Source organism: Nannobrachium achirus (genome assembly GCF_963921795.1).
Source record: "Nannobrachium achirus genome assembly, chromosome: 4".
In the NCBI taxonomy this organism is placed as follows: Eukaryota; Metazoa; Chordata; class Actinopteri; order Myctophiformes; family Myctophidae; genus Nannobrachium; species Nannobrachium achirus.
The window spans coordinates 5,897,964-5,916,967 of NC_137813.1; the positions used below are offsets into that span (position 1 = coordinate 5,897,964).

At 41.7% G+C, this 19,004-nt stretch overlaps 1 protein-coding gene across 1 annotated transcript in view; it reads left to right on the top strand.

Moving 5' to 3' along the window:
* ern1 (endoplasmic reticulum to nucleus signaling 1) overlaps positions 1-19,004 on the top strand; it is a 99,150-nt gene that overhangs the window by 48,582 nt on the left and 31,564 nt on the right. Inside the window, exons 8-10 of the mRNA XM_080724762.1 lie at positions 190-451; positions 11,026-11,104; positions 16,389-16,548. Coding sequence (XP_080580888.1) covers positions 190-451; positions 11,026-11,104; positions 16,389-16,548 — 501 coding nt within the window. The remainder of the gene's footprint in view (positions 1-189; positions 452-11,025; positions 11,105-16,388; positions 16,549-19,004) is intronic.

Sequence of the window (19,004 nt, forward strand, 5' to 3'; positions counted from 1 at the left end):
CGGCGACCTTCGGGGTCGCCACAGCGGTCAAGTCAAGTTGGGCTCCCATCGTCTTTCTATACAGGAGGAAAATACCCAGATTTTCCCCAGATGATTTTGTCCCTCCTGTCCTCCAGAGATGGCCCACTTTGAGTCTAGTCGTGTCTATTATAAATGATATTGATGATGTGTCCCCTGTCTGTCCCTCAGAGATGGCCCACTTTGTGTCCAACGGGGACGGGCTGGTGGTGACGGTGGACAGTGAGACGGGGGACGTGCAGTGGGTGCAGAACTACAACTCTCCGGTGGTGGCCATGTACATCTGGCAGCGCGAGGGCCTCCGCAAGGTGGCGCACACCAACGTGGCCGTGGAGACGCTGCGCTACCTCACCTTCATGTCCGGGGAGGTGGGCCGCATCACCCGCTGGAAGTACCCCTTCCCCAAGGAGAAGAAGCCCAAGGACAAGCTCATGTAAGCTGCTTCTGCGGGGCTCTGGGTTCTTCTGATGGTGTGTGTGTGTGTGTGTGTGTGTGTGTGTGTGTGTGTGTGTGTGTGTGTGTGTGTGTGTGTGTGTGTGTGTGTGTGTGTGTGTGTGTGTGTGTGTGTGTGTGTGTGTGTGTGTGTGTGTGTGTGTGGAAGTGGTTCACAAACGATACATATGAATGACCCCTTCCCTAATGGCTAAAGACGAGATAAAAGATGGTTTAGTTTGGTTTCACGGTGGTACAGACTAGAGGTCTGCAGCGGGAGCGCACTCCTGCAGGACCTGCAGGTCCCATCGCAAATAGTTGCGGCGTGGGCGGTCTTTTAATCCCTGCAGGCGGGAGCAGGCGGTCAAAATCCCGCACTCCCCCGCAATAAACGAGACATAGAGCTTTTATCTATACTTTAGCAAGATGTGAACATGTAGAGAACGTAATTCGCCCTGCTGAGGACAATGCACGCACCTACAGTACGTGGACTGGAGTCTCTCTTTCTCTCTGTCTCTTTCTCTCTCTCTCACTCTCTCCCTCCGTGGCTCCGTTTATATATGTCCCTCCCTCCCATCGCAATATAAACACTTCCCCACATGTGTGTGCAACCCCTCACAAATGCTCCTCTCATCGCGCATACTTATTGTGTTTGGTATTGAATGGTTTTGGATCTCAATGTGTCTTCCATGGGAGGGAGGCTGTTGGACGCGCATAATGTGTTTGTTGCAGGCGGGAGCGGGCGGACAGGAATTGTCTGCGGGGTCGTGCGGGCGGTCAAAAATGAAATCATTGCGGCGGCGGGCAGGAGTGGTCAGAAATCAATCGGGAGCGGGCGGTAATGGGATTAACAAATCAGTCCCGCGCAGACCTCTAGTACAGACGCAAGAATGCAGTCTGATTGCAAGTCACTGTTTTCGTAAAAGCAAAAAAAAAAGTGCCGTTCAAAGGGCGCTACAGGCAAGTCTGATGACAGGAAATCATTACACACACGCATATCATTGGCTCCCTTTCCCTTTAGAACGGGGGTACCCAAACTGTGGGTCCCAGGGGGGGGGGGGTCCCCAGATGATGTGCTTGTGCAACATTGTTTTCTCACTCACTGTATAATTGGCCAAATTGACAAATATCAGAGTTAGAAGTTGTGAAAACAGACGAGCTAAACTGCCCACAGAAAGTTCAGAAACGTAACGCGTCAGCAATGTACTGTAGATCTGCCATTTTATCGGTTGACCCGAGTCAAACAAATTGTAACGCCTCAACTCCTACAATGCCAAGTGCTTGTCAGGGTGTGTGTGTGTGTGTGTGTGTGTGTGTGGGGGGGGGGGGGGGGGGGCGTGATTATTTGGAGTGGTCACGGCCTGAGAAGCAGTGCTTTAGAAAGCACACAAAGCTCTTTAGAGCCCCGACTCGTTACATTTTGAAGATCTCTTTTAAACGGCTCGACTTTACAGAATGTCTGTACTCTGTACCCTGGCTCTGAAGTCAGGTCTGAAAGTAGACTTTGATGTTACGACACTCTTGAACACCATCCAGGAGAACAAGCACTGGCCTCTAGGAACATGTTGGAGTCTTTTGATATGCATTGCAGCGGCCTAAGATCATCCAAAGATGATGATGATGATGATCTGAAAGATGCACTTCTCTTTATTTATGTGAGATTGCCCAAGGTGGAGATGGCAGTCTAAACACGCTAGTGCAACAGATGGTCCCTTTGCTCTCTGAGTTTCATTGCAAATAGAAATCGAAAGACATTTCATTTTTAAAACTCCACAGCTGCTGTCAGTGGAACAAGGAAAGCAGTGCTTTCAGTGGTGGTTGGTAGAGTGTGTGTGTGTGTGTGTGTGTGTGTGTGTGTGTGTGTGTGTGTGTGTGTGTGTGTGTGTGTGTGTGTGCGTGTGCATGTGCGCACGTGTTATGAGAGAAATACAGAAACCAAGAGAACAGTCATTCTAAGACTATGTAGAGTAAAGAAATTATATTGGTGTGTTTTGCATTCAGTGTGTGTTATTTCATGCGTGAACCTCGTATCGTACCTATTCTGGGTGGTTGCGAACATTAGCAAAAAAGAAAAGCTCTACAAGCTCGCATGGAGCAGATGAGGTAAAAAAGTATAATAAGTAGGTGTCCTAGTATAGATCCCTGGGGGACTCCGGGTCCAGAAAGGATATCGTCTCTTGTCGGGTGGAGACCTCATGCGTCCAAAACTGTTACTTGTCAGGGTTCAAATTTACCAGTAAACGTATCAAAAGTAGATTTGCTTCTTTTGATGCTTTTGCGTGACACTGTAGTATGATCACGGAAAGCAAGGCATTAATTATAAATAATATGTAGCCCGACAGACACCAAATATATAGGGTTTAAGTGGTTAGTAATACTTTGTGTGTGCCCGTGCGTGCGTGCGTGCGTGCGTGCGTGCGTGCGTGCGTGCGTGCGTGCGTGCGTGCTTGGCCTGCAATTGGGAAGATTGCAAAAGACACATGCAAAACAAGTTGTTTAAATACTGTTCTGTCCCAGCTATCACGGGCAGTCTATCTGGAGAAGGCGATGTTTTGTTTATCCTTGAGTAGATAAGGGGGGGAAAAACTACATTTGTCAAATTTCTGTATATAGTATTTAATCAATGTGATGTGATATCTTTTTTCCCTGTTTGTTAATAAGCATGTGCAGCATCTGGAATGGTAACCGGTGGAGTCGCCGGAGAGATTTTTATTCTTGCATTTGTTTTACTGAGAATAAGGTTAGAAATAACTTTAGGATTGAGCATATCTTTCTGATGTTAAGATTAGGAATAAGGTTAGGTTTTGGCACCGTTTCACGGAGGTTAAGGTTAGGAATAAGGTTAGGTTTTGGCACCGTTTCACGGAGGTTAAGGTTAGGAATAAGGTTAGGTTTTGGCACCGTTTCACGGAGGTTAAGATTAGGAATAAGGTTAGGTTTTGGCACCGTTTCACGGAGGTTAAGGTTAGGAATAAGGTTAGGTTTTGGCACCGTTTCACGGAGGTTAAGGTTAGGAATAAGGTTAGGTTTTGGCACCGTTTCACGGAGGTTAAGATTAGGAATAAGGTTAGGTTTTGGCACCGTTTCACGGAGGTTAAGGTTAGGAATAAGGTTAGGTTTTGGCACCGTTTCACGGAGGTTAAGGTTAGGAATAAGGTTAGGTTTTGGCACCGTTTCACGGAGGTTAAGATTAGGAATAAGGTTAGGTTTTGGCACCGTTTCACGGAGGTTAAGGTTAGGAATAAGGTTAGGTTTTGGCACCGTTTCACGGAGGTTAAGGTTAGGAATAAGGTTAGGTTTTGGCACCGTTTCACGGAGGTTAAGATTAGGAATAAGGTTAGGTTTTGGCACCGTTTCACGGAGGTTAAGGTTAGGAATAAGGTTAGGTTTTGGCACCGTTTCACGGAGGTTAAGGTTAGGAATAAGGTTAGGTTTTGGCACCGTTTCACGGAGGTTAAGGTTAGGAATAAGGTTAGGTTTTGGCACCGTTTCACGGAGGTTAAGATTAGGAATAAGGTTAGGTTTTGGCACCGTTTCACGGAGGTTAAGGTTAGGAATAAGGTTAGGTTTTGGCACCGTTTCACGGAGGTTAAGGTTAGGAATAAGGTTAGGTTTTGGCACCGTTTCACGGAGGTTAAGGTTAGGAATAAGGTTAGGTTTTGGCACCGTTTCACGGAGGTTAAGGTTAGGAATAAGGTTAGGTTTTGGCACCGTTTCACGGAGGTTAAGGTTAGGAATAAGGTTAGGTTTTGGCACCGTTTCACGGAGGTTAAGGTTAGGAATAAGGTTAGGTTTTGGCACCGTTTCACGGAGGTTAAGGTTAGGAATAAGGTTAGGTTTTGGCACCGTTTCACGGAGGTTAAGGTTAGGAATAAGGTTAGGTTTTGGCACCGTTTCACGGAGGTTAAGGTTAGGAATAAGGTTAGGTTTTGGCACCGTTTCACGGAGGTTAAGGTTAGGAATAAGGTTAGGTTTTGGCACCGTTTCACGGAGGTTAAGGTTAGGAATAAGGTTAGGTTTTGGCACCGTTTCACGGAGGTTAAGGTTAGGAATAAGGTTAGGTTTTGGCACCGTTTCACGGAGGTTAAGGTTAGGAATAAGGTTAGGTTTTGGCACCGTTTCACGGAGGTTAAGGTTAGGAATAAGGTTAGGTTTTGGCACCGTTTCACGGAGGTTAAGGTTAGGAATAAGGTTAGGTTTTGGCACCGTTTCACGGAGGTTAAGGTTAGGAATAAGGTTAGGTTTTGGCACCGTTTCACGGAGGTTAAGGTTAGGAATAAGGTTAGGTTTTGGCACCGTTTCACGGAGGTTAAGGTTAGGAATAAGGTTAGGTTTTGGCACCGTTTCACGGAGGTTAAGGTTAGGAATAAGGTTAGGTTTTGGCACCGTTTCACGGAGGTTAAGGTTAGGAATAAGGTTAGGTTTTGGCACCGTTTCACGGAGGTTAAGGTTAGGAATGAGGTTAGGTTTTGGCACCGTTTCACGGAGGTTAAGGTTAGGAATGAGGTTAGGTTTTGGCACCGTTTCACGGAGGTTAAGGTTAGGAATAAGGTTAGGTTTTGGCACCGTTTCACGGAGGTTAAGGTTAGGAATGAGGTTAGGTTTTGGCACCGTTTCACGGAGGTTAAGGTTAGGAATAAGGTTAGGTTTTGGCACCGTTTCACGGAGGTTAAGGTTAGGAATAAGGTTAGGTTTTGGCACCGTTTCACGGAGGTTAAGGTTAGGAATAAGGTTAGGTTTTGGCACCGTTTCACGGAGGTTAAGGTTAGGAATAAGGTTAGGTTTTGGCACCGTTTCACGGAGGTTAAGGTTAGGAATGAGGTTAGGTTTTGGCACCGTTTCACGGAGGTTAAGGTTAGGAATAAGGTTAGGTTTTGGCACCGTTTCACGGAGGTTAAGGTTAGGAATAAGGTTAGGTTTTGGCACCGTTTCACGGAGGTTAAGGTTAGGAATGAGGTTAGGTTTTGGCACCGTTTCACGGAGGTTAAGGTTAGGAATAAGGTTAGGTTTTGGCACCGTTTCACGGAGGTTAAGGTTAGGAATAAGGTTAGGTTTTGGCACCGTTTCACGGAGGTTAAGGTTAGGAATAAGGTTAGGTTTTGGCACCGTTTCACGGAGGTTAAGGTTAGGAATAAGGTTAGGTTTTGGCACCGTTTCACGGAGGTTAAGGTTAGGAATAAGGTTAGGTTTTGGCACCGTTTCACGGAGGTTAAGGTTAGGAATAAGGTTAGGTTTTGGCACCGTTTCACGGAGGTTAAGGTTAGGAATAAGGTTAGGTTTTGGCACCGTTTCACGGAGGTTAAGGTTAGGAATAAGGTTAGGTTTTGGCACCGTTTCACAGAGGTTAAGGTTAGGAATAAGGTTAGGTTTTGGCACCGTTTCACGGAGGTTAAGGTTAGGAATAAGGTTAGGTTTTGGCACCGTTTCACGGAGGTTAAGGTTAGGAATAAGGTTAGGTTTTGGCACCGTTTCACGGAGGTTAAGGTTAGGAATAAGGTTAGGTTTTGGCACCGTTTCACGGAGGTTAAGGTTAGGAATAAGGTTAGGTTTTGGCACCGTTTCACGGAGGTTAAGGTTAGGAATAAGGTTAGGTTTTGGCACCGTTTCACGGAGGTTAAGGTTAGGAATAAGGTTAGGTTTTGGCACCGTTTCACGGAGGTTAAGGTTAGGAATAAGGTTAGGTTTTGGCACCGTTTCACGGAGGTTAAGGTTAGGAATAAGGTTAGGTTTTGGCACCGTTTCACGGAGGTTAAGGTTAGGAATAAGGTTAGGTTTTGGCACCGTTTCACGGAGGTTAAGGTTAGGAATAAGGTTAGGTTTTGGCACCGTTTCACGGAGGTTAAGGTTAGGAATAAGGTTAGGTTTTGGCACCGTTTCACGGAGGTTAAGGTTAGGAATAAGGTTAGGTTTTGGCACCGTTTCACGGAGGTTAAGGTTAGGAATGAGGTTAGGTTTTGGCACCGTTTCACGGAGGTTAAGGTTAGGAATGAGGTTAGGTTTTGGCACCGTTTCACGGAGGTTAAGGTTAGGAATGAGGTTAGGTTTTGGCACCGTTTCACGGAGGTTAAGGTTAGGAATAAGGTTAGGTTTTGGCACCGTTTCACGGAGGTTAAGGTTAGGAATAAGGTTAGGTTTTGGCACCGTTTCACGGAGGTTAAGGTTAGGAATAAGGTTAGGTTTTGGCACCGTTTCACGGAGGTTAAGGTTAGGAATAAGGTTAGGTTTTGGCACCGTTTCACGGAGGTTAAGGTTAGGAATGAGGTTAGGTTTTGGCACCGTTTCACGGAGGTTAAGGTTAGGAATGAGGTTAGGTTTTGGCACCGTTTCACGGAGGTTAAGGTTAGGAATAAGGTTAGGTTTTGGCACCGTTTCACGGAGGTTAAGGTTAGGAATAAGGTTAGGTTTTGGCACCGTTTCACGGAGGTTAAGGTTAGGAATAAGGTTAGGTTTTGGCACCGTTTCACGGAGGTTAAGGTTAGGAATAAGGTTAGGTTTTGGCACCGTTTCACGGAGGTTAAGGTTAGGAATAAGGTTAGGTTTTGGCACCGTTTCACGGAGGTTAAGGTTAGGAATAAGGTTAGGTTTTGGCACCGTTTCACGGAGGTTAAGGTTAGGAATAAGGTTAGGTTTTGGCACCGTTTCACGGAGGTTAAGGTTAGGAATAAGGTTAGGTTTTGGCACCGTTTCACGGAGGTTAAGGTTAGGAATAAGGTTAGGTTTTGGCACCGTTTCACGGAGGTTAAGGTTAGGAATAAGGTTAGGTTTTGGCACCGTTTCACGGAGGTTAAGGTTAGGAATAAGGTTAGGTTTTGGCACCGTTTCACGGAGGTTAAGGTTAGGAATAAGGTTAGGTTTTGGCACCGTTTCACGGAGGTTAAGGTTAGGAATAAGGTTAGGTTTTGGCACCGTTTCACGGAGGTTAAGGTTAGGAATAAGGTTAGGTTTTGGCACCGTTTCACGGAGGTTAAGGTTAGGAATAAGGTTAGGTTTTGGCACCGTTTCACGGAGGTTAAGGTTAGGAATAAGGTTAGGTTTTGGCACCGTTTCACGGAGGTTAAGGTTAGGAATAAGGTTAGGTTTTGGCACCGTTTCACGGAGGTTAAGGTTAGGAATAAGGTTAGGTTTTGGCACCGTTTCACGGAGGTTAAGGTTAGGAATGAGGTTAGGTTTTGGCACCGTTTCACGGAGGTTAAGGTTAGGAATGAGGTTAGGTTTTGGCACCGTTTCACGGAGGTTAAGGTTAGGAATAAGGTTAGGTTTTGGCACCGTTTCACGGAGGTTAAGGTTAGGAATAAGGTTAGGTTTTGGCACCGTTTCACGGAGGTTAAGGTTAGGAATAAGGTTAGGTTTTGGCACCGTTTCACGGAGGTTAAGGTTAGGAATAAGGTTAGGTTTTGGCACCGTTTCACGGAGGTTAAGGTTAGGAATAAGGTTAGGTTTTGGCACCGTTTCACGGAGGTTAAGGTTAGGAATAAGGTTAGGTTTTGGCACCGTTTCACAGAGGTTAAGGTTAGGAATAAGGTTAGGGTTTTGGCACCGTTTCACGGAGGTTAAGGTTAGGAATAAGGTTAGGTTTTGGCACCGTTTCACGGAGGTTAAGGTTAGGAATAAGGTTAGGTTTTGGCACCGTTTCACGGAGGTTAAGGTTAGGAATAAGGTTAGGTTTTGGCACCGTTTCACGGAGGTTAAGGTTAGGAATAGGGTTAGGTTTTGGCACCGTTTCACGGAGGTTAAGGTTAGGAATAAGGTTAGGTTTTGGCACCGTTTCACGGAGGTTAAGGTTAGGAATAGGGTTAGGTTTTGGCACCGTTTCACGGAGGTTAAGGTTAGGAATAAGGTTAGGTTTTGGCACCGTTTCACGGAGGTTAAGGTTAGGAATAGGGTTAGGTTTTGGCACCGTTTCACGGAGGTTAAGGTTAGGAATAAGGTTAGGTTTTGGCACCGTTTCACGGAGGTTAAGGTTAGGAATAGGGTTAGGTTTTGGCACCGTTTCACGGAGGTTAAGGTTAGGAATAAGGTTAGGTTTTGGCACCGTTTCACGGAGGTTAAGGTTAGGAATAAGGTTAGGTTTTGGCACCGTTTCACGGAGGTTAAGGTTAGGAATAAGGTTAGGTTTTGGCACCGTTTCACGGAGGTTAAGGTTAGGAATAGGGTTAGGTTTTGGCACCGTTTCACGGAGGTTAAGGTTAGGAATAAGGTTAGGTTTTGGCACCGTTTCACGGAGGTTAAGGTTAGGAATAAGGTTAGGTTTTGGCACCGTTTCACGGAGGTTAAGGTTAGGAATAGGGTTAGGTTTTGGCACCGTTTCACGGAGGTTAAGGTTAGGAATAAGGTTAGGTTTTGGCACCGTTTCACGGAGGTTAAGGTTAGGAATAAGGTTAGGTTTTGGCACCGTTTCACGGAGGTTAAGGTTAGGAATAGGGTTAGGTTTTGGCACCGTTTCACGGAGGTTAAGGTTAGGAATAAGGTTAGGTTTTGGCACCGTTTCACGGAGGTTAAGGTTAGGAATAGGGTTAGGTTTTGGCACCGTTTCACGGAGGTTAAGGTTAGGAATAAGGTTAGGTTTTGGCACCGTTTCACGGAGGTTAAGGTTAGGAATAGGGTTAGGTTTTGGCACCGTTTCACGGAGGTTAAGGTTAGGAATAAGGTTAGGTTTTGGCACCGTTTCACGGAGGTTAAGGTTAGGAATAAGGTTAGGTTTTGGCACCGTTTCACGGAGGTTAAGGTTAGGAATAAGGTTAGGTTTTGGCACCGTTTCACGGAGGTTAAGGTTAGGAATAGGGTTAGGTTTTGGCACCGTTTCACGGAGGTTAAGGTTAGGAATAAGGTTAGGTTTTGGCACCGTTTCACGGAGGTTAAGGTTAGGAATAAGGTTAGGTTTTGGCACCGTTTCACGGAGGTTAAGGTTAGGAATAGGGTTAGGTTTTGGCACCGTTTCACGGAGGTTAAGGTTAGGAATAAGGTTAGGTTTTGGCACCGTTTCACGGAGGTTAAGGTTAGGAATAGGGTTAGGTTTTGGCACCGTTTCACGGAGGTTAAGGTTAGGAATAAGGTTAGGTTTTGGCACCGTTTCACGGAGGTTAAGGTTAGGAATAAGGTTAGGTTTTGGCACCGTTTCACGGAGGTTAAGGTTAGGAATAAGGTTAGGTTTTGGCACCGTTTCACGGAGGTTAAGGTTAGGAATAGGGTTAGGTTTTGGCACCGTTTCACGGAGGTTAAGGTTAGGAATAAGGTTAGGTTTTGGCACCGTTTCACGGAGGTTAAGGTTAGGAATAAGGTTAGGTTTTGGCACCGTTTCACGGAGGTTAAGATTAGGAATAAGGTTAGGTTTTGGCACCGTTTCACGGAGGTTAAGGTTAGGAATAGGGTTAGGTTTTGGCACCGTTTCACGGAGGTTAAGGTTAGGAATAAGGTTAGGTTTTGGCACCGTTTCACGGAGGTTAAGGTTAGGAATAGGGTTAGGTTTTGGCACCGTTTCACGGAGGTTAAGGTTAGGAATAAGGTTAGGTTTTGGCACCGTTTCACGGAGGTTAAGGTTAGGAATAAGGTTAGGTTTTGGCACCGTTTCACGGAGGTTAAGGTTAGGAATAAGGTTAGGTTTTGGCACCGTTTCACGGAGGTTAAGGTTAGGAATAAGGTTAGGTTTTGGCACCGTTTCACGGAGGTTAAGGTTAGGAATAAGGTTAGGTTTTGGCACCGTTTCACGGAGGTTAAGGTTAGGAATAAGGTTTAACCGTGTAGGCAGAGTTATTTAAGGATATTAACTCATTTGCTGCCATTTAACAATACCTTCGTACTCCAATCCTGCCAAACTGTCTCCATAGACTTCCATGTAATTCATGGAGTGCACGGATCATGCACACCCATGCCTAGATAATGCACCACGTGTGTCCACATTGCTCACAGCTTTCAAACAAAAAAATCCGAATGGAAATCCGTTCAGGCATTCATGAGATACAAGCCACTATGTTTTACACTGTTGTGAGCTTGGAGGTCTGCTACCTGAGTTGTATGGGGGTTGTATGGGGGTTAAACAAGCAATTTCGCGATCGCTATCATGCCTACTAACGTTTTTGGGGTCCAAAAAAAAAAAAAAAAAAAAAATGAAAAAAAAAAATATTTTTTTTTCAAAATGGCGGCCATTCTCGGGTTCCTCGGGCGTGGCAGGGTATGAGTTAAGGATCTCAGTGGAAAATAACATAAGCCTTGCCTTACCCGAGTTTCCTTTTAGTTGACCTTGTATCAGTGAACTGTACTGTCATGAAACTGTACCATATCCTATCAAAAACTTCTAATAAATAACTCAATCAATCAATCAAAAGGTATAAACCATCATTCCATTCTCTGGAATGACCGTATAAATAATGTAACCTTCTCTCTGATCAGAGAGTTCTGTGCAGATCCAAAATAAAAGTGTGTGTGTGTGTGTGTGTGTGTGTGTGTGTGTGTGTGTGTGTGTGTGTGTGTGGGTGTGGGTGTGTGTGTGCGTGGGTGTGTGTGTTGAATGAAAATGCATCCTCAACGGTAGCAGGCGAGCAAACATTGACTCTATCCGTGTCATGTCTCTTGTCCCAGGGCTACGCTCTACGTGGGTAAATACTCCACCAGCCTGTACGCCTCCCCCTCGCTGGTGCACGATGGAGTCACTGTAGTGGTGAGTACTAAGCTCTGTTCATTCACTTTAAATGGTAAATGATAAATGGTGCATTTATATAGCGCTTTTATCCAAAGCGCTTTTCAATGTGCATTACATTCACCCATTCACACACACATTCACATACCGGTGGCAGAGGAAATATTTGACCAAACACCTCCAAAAAGTAAGCGACACCCACAACTACAACACCAGAGGGAGCGCAAACAACGATTTGATAATACAAATCCATAGTACAAACATGGGGAAATTCTCCTTTTACAATACAGCCACTGAAGTGTGCATGGAATTCCTTGACTATTTCCCTTAAAACAAGTAACTCGCTGGCCTCCTTAAAAACGGCCCTGAAAATTCATCTTTCAGGAGGTCAGAGGCGTAGGTAGTCATCTTCTCTCCGAAAAGTGAGTCCCCCCCCCCCCCCCCCCCCCCCCAATCACCCCCCCTAACCCCCTTTCTGCACCGAACATAATATAGTGAATTATATATTTTTATCAAATGCAACGAATATTGTCATGTTCTGTAAATTGAGAGACAAGGACTTCCAATGGAATCAAGACTGTAAAAGGACTTATTGGGATGTTCCATTGTTCCTATTGGTCAGAATGATTTTTGCCGTACCAAGGGCTGTGCTGCATGTTTCACTGTACTTGTGTGTAAATTCATTGTGTCAGTAAAATAATCAATCAATCAAAAACCATGCAAGGCTCCAACCTGCTCACCGGGAGCAACTAGGGGTTCAGGGTCTTGACCAAAGGAACACTTGGACATGTAGACAGGACCATGCAAGGCACCAACCTGCTCACCGGGAGCAACTAGGGGTTCAGGGTCTTGACCAAAGGAACACTTGGACATGTAGACAGGAGGAGCCGGGATGGTGGGATGTGAACCTCTGACTAATGGATCAATGGCCAACCTGCTCTAACTTCTGAGCTACAGCCGCCCCCAAAAATAGCAGATATACAAGCTCACAGAGCTCCTATTGTTGAAAAGATCTGTCTTGTATTTTTAAAGCGAACATTTGTAACTCCAATTTTGTCTCTGATGGGGTCCCTGTAACAAAATGTTTTGAGATGGGGGTCTGCGGCCAAATACATATCATTTTTGACATGAGAATGTTTGAGCACCACTGACATCAAAACATCAATTCTTTTTTTCTTTTTTAAGAAAACAGGACCAGGATTTATACTATAGAACCGTGTCAATATATTCAAAGACTTGCTGGAATTGTCATGATACATATTATATCCAAAATCTCCAGCTTGTATATTTGCTACTTAACGGGTACACATTATTGTGTATCATTATTTCATGCTTTAACTATTGAAAAATAGCAGATATACAAGCTCACAGCGCGGCACAGAGTGCCGCGCTGTGAGCTTGTAGATCTGCTATTTTTTTTAAATTGTGAAAATTAGAATTTTTACCCGATTCTATAAGTGTCTTTTGAATCCTCCTAAGGTTTTTTGAAAAACCCTATGTTTCTATGTCAGCAATCTGGCCAGCCATCGTCAAAGAAAAGGTCCTTTTCACTTAACTCATTGAGTGCCAATCCCGAACTAGTTCGGCTTTATTAGCGTATCGTAGAGTGCCGATCCCGAACAAGTTCGGCTTTTAAAAAAAAAAAAAAAAAAAAAAAAAAAAAAATTAAAATTTTTTTTGAATTTTTTTTTTTTTTCTTTGGACCCCATCAAATCTGGTGAACATGATTTCAATCGCGATTTTGCATGTTCCACCCCCATACAACCCCATCTAACATACAGGGCAGCCATTTTTGTTTACATTACATGTAAAACATAATGGCGATTATCTCAAGAATGCCTGAACGGATTTCCAATCGGATTTTTTTGTTTGAAAGCTGTGAACAAACTGCACAAATCCACTCCAATGCAATCCAGGATTGCATTGGATTTTTTAGAGCTCATTCTTCTCTGTTTTTTTCCCATGCATGAGGTGTGCAAGGTTTAATCATGGCTAAGTTGACGAAAATAAGGCTTCTAAAATGCTTGGTAGCCAATAGCTAACTTCAAGCTAACTTCATCCTCTTCCTGTACATGCACAAAGGAAAGTGTCCTTTCCTTTGTAAAAAAAGTCATGGCTCCAGGGCTTGGGCATGCATTACCAGCATATCTCTATTATTCTCTGGTCACTGGGCGCCCTCTAGTGGTGATAGGCTGGCACTCAATGAGTTAACTGGAGCTCAGTTAGTCTGTTCTTGAGAGACTACTATGTCAGTGGTTCTCAAACCTTTTCATGTGAAGGACCCCCAAAATGATATTTATTTGGCCACGGACCCCCATCTCAAAATATTTAGTTCCAGGGACCACCCAGAAGCAAAATTTGAGTTAGAAACGTTCGCTTTAAAAATACACATATTCAAAGATTTGCACACATTTTCACTACTTTTTCAAAAATAGCAGATCTACGAGCTCGCAGCGCAGCACCGATATCTGCTTTTTTTCACTGGTTAAAGCATTCAATAATTCTAGGCCTAAATGGGTTAAAAAACAACAACACATCATACAAAAAGCCTCTGCAGGGCGGAAACCTCATTATGTCAAAACAATTATTCTTTGGGGGATTCAAATGACAAAAGAATTAGCAGAAGCTGGAAACGTGACTGCTGCTTTTGGTGCTTTTGTGTGAAAGTGTATGATCAAGTAGCGGCGCTTATTTTCAAATAGAATATGATAGATGAGAGGTTCAGCCCGACAGCAACACTATCCTACTTCATCTCCAATACAATTCATTTTAGAAATGCCTACCTTCAATCCTATTGCTTTTATACCAAGAGAAATGTAAGTAAAATGACTAACAGTTGAAGTACGTGTTGAGCTGAATAGAAAACGTGATCCTCCAGATTCTAGGGCAGGGAAAAGAGGAACTAGCATCACATTTCAGGATGTAATTCTGTACCGTTTTGTTCTCTTTTAGCATTTCCCTTTTCTTCTCTCTCCCATGCATGTGTCACCCCATCTGCACATCATTACCTGATTCATGCATTCTGTTTTGGGTGGCAGCCAGCCTAAAACAAACACACACACACACACACACACACACACACACGCACACACACACACACACACACACACACACACACACACACACACATATAAATGATATAGGTATCGTGGCACGTTGTTGTGAGCTTGTAGATCTGCTATTTCTGACAATATTTGTTTCAGTTATTTGAATGTATCTATTTTTGCCCTGTGTTTTCATCAGGATGGGGACCATTATCTTTGCACGTCTAGTGACTGCGCCTTTCAACCGAACCAATTGAAACATACATAAGCTCTCAAAACGTTTGGATTCCATTTGATCAGCATGTCATGCTCCGAAAATGGCTTGTAGATGGCCTGTTATCTGTTACTCTTCATTCAAAGATGAAAGAGTATTTGAAGTGAATATCCTATTCATCTCAGATATTTCATAAATGCAAAGGGTTAACTCTCTGGCGCCTGCTATTTTGTTTTACAATACAATACAGACTATAACTTTTTTTCACAAATCGCATATTAGGACTTGGTCGTGAGATTTTATTTTTGCTTCACTCATGCATCTTGGTCACACAGCGCTTACACCCAGGACTGAGTACGAGGGGAAAGTTATAATTCTGACCTGTTTTTTCGACCTCAGATTGTTTCTCAAATTCAAAGGTATTATTGACATAGCATGTTTAGTAACATGGTATCAATGTGGTGAAACTACTTTAAAATTGTGTTTCTTTTTACAGTCTGTGCTGAAATTCACACAGAAGTGTGTGCTTTTTTAACTGGGAAATTATACACAGGCCACAGGCTGTAAAAAGATATCAGATGTTAGTTTCACAGTCGCTTCTTTTTCTACAGGGGCGTCACACCAAATTCTGGGCCCTGGGTACAAGGATTCACTGCGGGCCCCCCATGAATGTTAACTATTGAAAAATAGCAGATATACAAGTTCACAGTGTTGCGCTGTGAGCTTGTAGATCTGCTATTTTTGAAAGATTGTGAAAATGTGTGCAAGAAACGTATGTTTCCATGTCAGTGGTGCTCAAACTTTTTCATGTCGAGGACCCCTAAGATGATATGTATTTGGCCACGGACCTCCCCTCTCAAAATATCTAGTTCCAGGGACCCCCCAGAAGCAAAATTTGAGTTACAAATGTTCACTTAAAAAAGACATAATATTCAAGGATTTGCACACATTTCACAACTCTTCAAAAATAGCAGATCTACAAGCTCGCAGCGCCGTGCTGTGAGCTGGTAGATCTGCTATTTTTCAATAGCTAAAGTTACTAGGGCCCCTCCACCTTGGGCCCTAGTAACTCAGTCCCACCCCCCCCCCCCCCCCCCCCCCCCCCTTGTGACGCCCCTGGACATCTATGGAAACTTGTTGTCAATACCTTGAATACGACATTGGAAAACTGGTCAGGAATACACCTTTCCACCCCAGGCCTGGATTGACTTCTTTTCCCCCAGTCCCAGAGGTCACGGTTAGGGCTAAAGGAGTCAGCCTGACCCTGGTCTAAGTCCACCATGCTGGGCTGGGCTGGGCTGCAGCCCAGGTCACAGCAGCCTGGCAGGCGGACCAGACTGTCTGCATGTTTAGCAGGTGCTTGTAGTTGCACTTCTGTGAATGCTATTTATTTCACCTGCTCACGTGCCATTCTCTGCTTCTCGGTAGAGATAAAATAACGTGCATTTTGACCTCTGGTTCAATTGGCAAAAAACATACAATTCCCCTCCCTCAGTCCTCATCAGTTCTTGGCTCATAGTTGGCCGGGAGACTGTTTTGTCGATATTGTTGGCACTTAAGCTCTATATACTTAGTGGTACAGCGCACGCAGCAGCGCATTGTGAACCGGTAGGGAGTGTTTTTTTACAATTTCCAGTCGCTCGGGAATTGAACCAGGAACTCGCTGATCAGAGCATTGTGCTCATGAGGTGCTATGTGTCCTAAAGTAAGCCTTGCTGAGCCATGAGGCTCCCATAGTGCAGGAGCCTATCTCCTGTTTCTGTAGCGTGAGGCACCCCTGAACATGACTCTCTAGTACAGGGGTCTTCAACGTTTTCAGGCCAAGGACCCCTTAGTTGAGAAAGAGATGAAGCAGGGACCCCCACAACCTTATCATAGATTCCATATAGTTTAATCGTTTTTTTTTTTTTTTTTTTTTTTTTTTTCATTTATTAAGACTTTTTTTGTCGAATTTCCATCTGTAAAAACATGCCCAAAATAGAGAATTAATTAGTCTTACAATTTGTGTGTGTGTGTGTGTTCTCTGTGTGCGTGCGTGCGTGTACAGCCTCGTGGCAGCACCTTCCCCATGCTGGAGGGTCCAGACAGCCAGGAGTCTGAGGAGGACAAGGAGTGTGTGATCACCCCCAGCACCAGCGTCAAGTTCAACGCCGCGCTGAAGGAGCGACACCGCATCAACTTCATGAGGAACTACCTGCTCATCATAGGTGACCTTCATTTGTTCCTTCATTTGGCTTAAAAAGCTGCAGTCTGGAACTTTTAAGTACAATTTACAATTTAGGCACTTTCTCTTATAGATAGATAGATAGATAGATAGATAGATAGATAGATAGATACCTTTATTATCCCAAGGGGGAAAATCAGTCACCCGGAGGCAGCACAGAAGTTTAACCCTGCAAGACCGAATACATTTCTACTTGCCAAAACATTCTTTTTTAATCAGATTGTGTTTTAGGAGTCCTAATCACAGGAAAATGTAATGTTTAAAAATGAATAATGTTTTTGTAAGGTTTTATAGCCATAAATCATAAATCATGCTCTAATTTGCATTTTGGGGATATTTTTCACAATAATAACACATGTACATGTTCTAGACATTCTAATGATCACGAAAAAAATATTAGAGGCATTTTACTTATGTTTTTGTGAGCAATAGCTTCAGTGAAAAAGTGAGATGTTGTTCGTCACGACTCTGGACTCCAGAGATCTTGAAGTTGTGTGAATGTCAGCCTCTGTGGGGGGGGGGGGGGGGGGGGTATTCATATGCAAATATCCTGGCCAATGGCATTGTAATACTAAACAATAGGATTTAATGGTGATGTTAATGTGAAAAAAGAACAGGAAAACTAATTATAAAAAATGTTAAAAAATGATTTAAAAAATGTTGCCAAAAAGCAACGCAGAGCCTTGCAGGATTAAGGATATTTACAAAGTTACAGAGAAGTATGAAAAAAATAAAAAAAATTAAAAGAAATAACACTATCAATACAATACAGTGCCACACAAAAGTGCCCATAACAGTCAATGCTAGTCAGTGCTACTAGTATCTCACCACCACCATGTCAAACAAGCAAAATACTCAATACTACTAACACAACCTAATAGTGCAGATCCAAACAAAAAAGTGTCCATTGTGCGAAATCAGAATGCTGAGAATGAGCTTTAGTCAATAAAAGGTAATTTCTGAAGGAAACCTAAATACTATACTAAATACTATACTAAATACTATACTAAATACTATACTAAATACTATACTAAATACTATACTAAATACTATACTAAATACTATACTATACTATACTAAATACTATACTAAATACTATACTAAATACTATACTAAATACTATACTAAATACTATACTATACTATACTAAATACTATACTAAATACTATACTAAATACTATACTAAATACTATACTAAATACTATACTATACTATACTAAATACTATACTAAATACTATACTAAATACTATACTAAATACTATACTATACTATACTAAATACTATACTAAATACTATACTAAATACTATACTAAATACTATACTAAATACTATACTAAATACTATACTATACTATACTAAATACTATACTAAATACTATACTAAATACTATACTAAATACTATACTAAATACTATACTAAATACTATACTAAATACTATACTATACTATACTAAATACTATACTAAATACTATACTAAATACTATACTAAATACTATACTATACTAAATACTATACTAAATACTATACTAAATACCAAACTAAATACTATACTAAATACTATACTAAATACTATACTAAATACTATACTAAATACTATACTATACTATACTAAATACTATACTAAATACTATACTAAATACTATACTAAATACTATACTAAATACTATACTAAATACTATACTAAATACTATACTATACTATACTAAATACTATACTAAATACTATACTAAATACTATACTAAATACTATACTATACTATACTAAATACTATACTAAATACTATACTAAATACTATACTAAATACTATACTAAATACTATACTAAATACTATACTATACTATACTAAATACTATACTAAATACTATACTAAATACTATACTAAATACTATACTAAATACTATACTAAATACTATACTATACTATACTAAATACTATACTAAATACTATACTAAATACTATACTAAATACTATACTATACTATACTAAATACTATACTAAATACTATACTAAATACTATACTAAATACTATACTAAATACTATACTAAATACTATACTATACTATACTAAATACTATACTAAATACTATACTAAATACTATACTAAATACTATACTAAATACTATACTATACTATACTAAATACTATACTAAATACTATACTAAATACTATACTAAATACTATACTAAATACTATACTATACTATACTAAATACTATACTAAATACTATACTAAATACCAAACTAAATACTATACTAAATACTATACTAAATACTATACTAAATACTATACTAAATACTATACTATACTATACTAAATACTATACTAAATACTATACTAAATACTATACTAAATACTATACTAAATACTATACTAAATACTATACTAAATACTATACTATACTATACTAAATACTATACTAAATACTATACTAAATACTA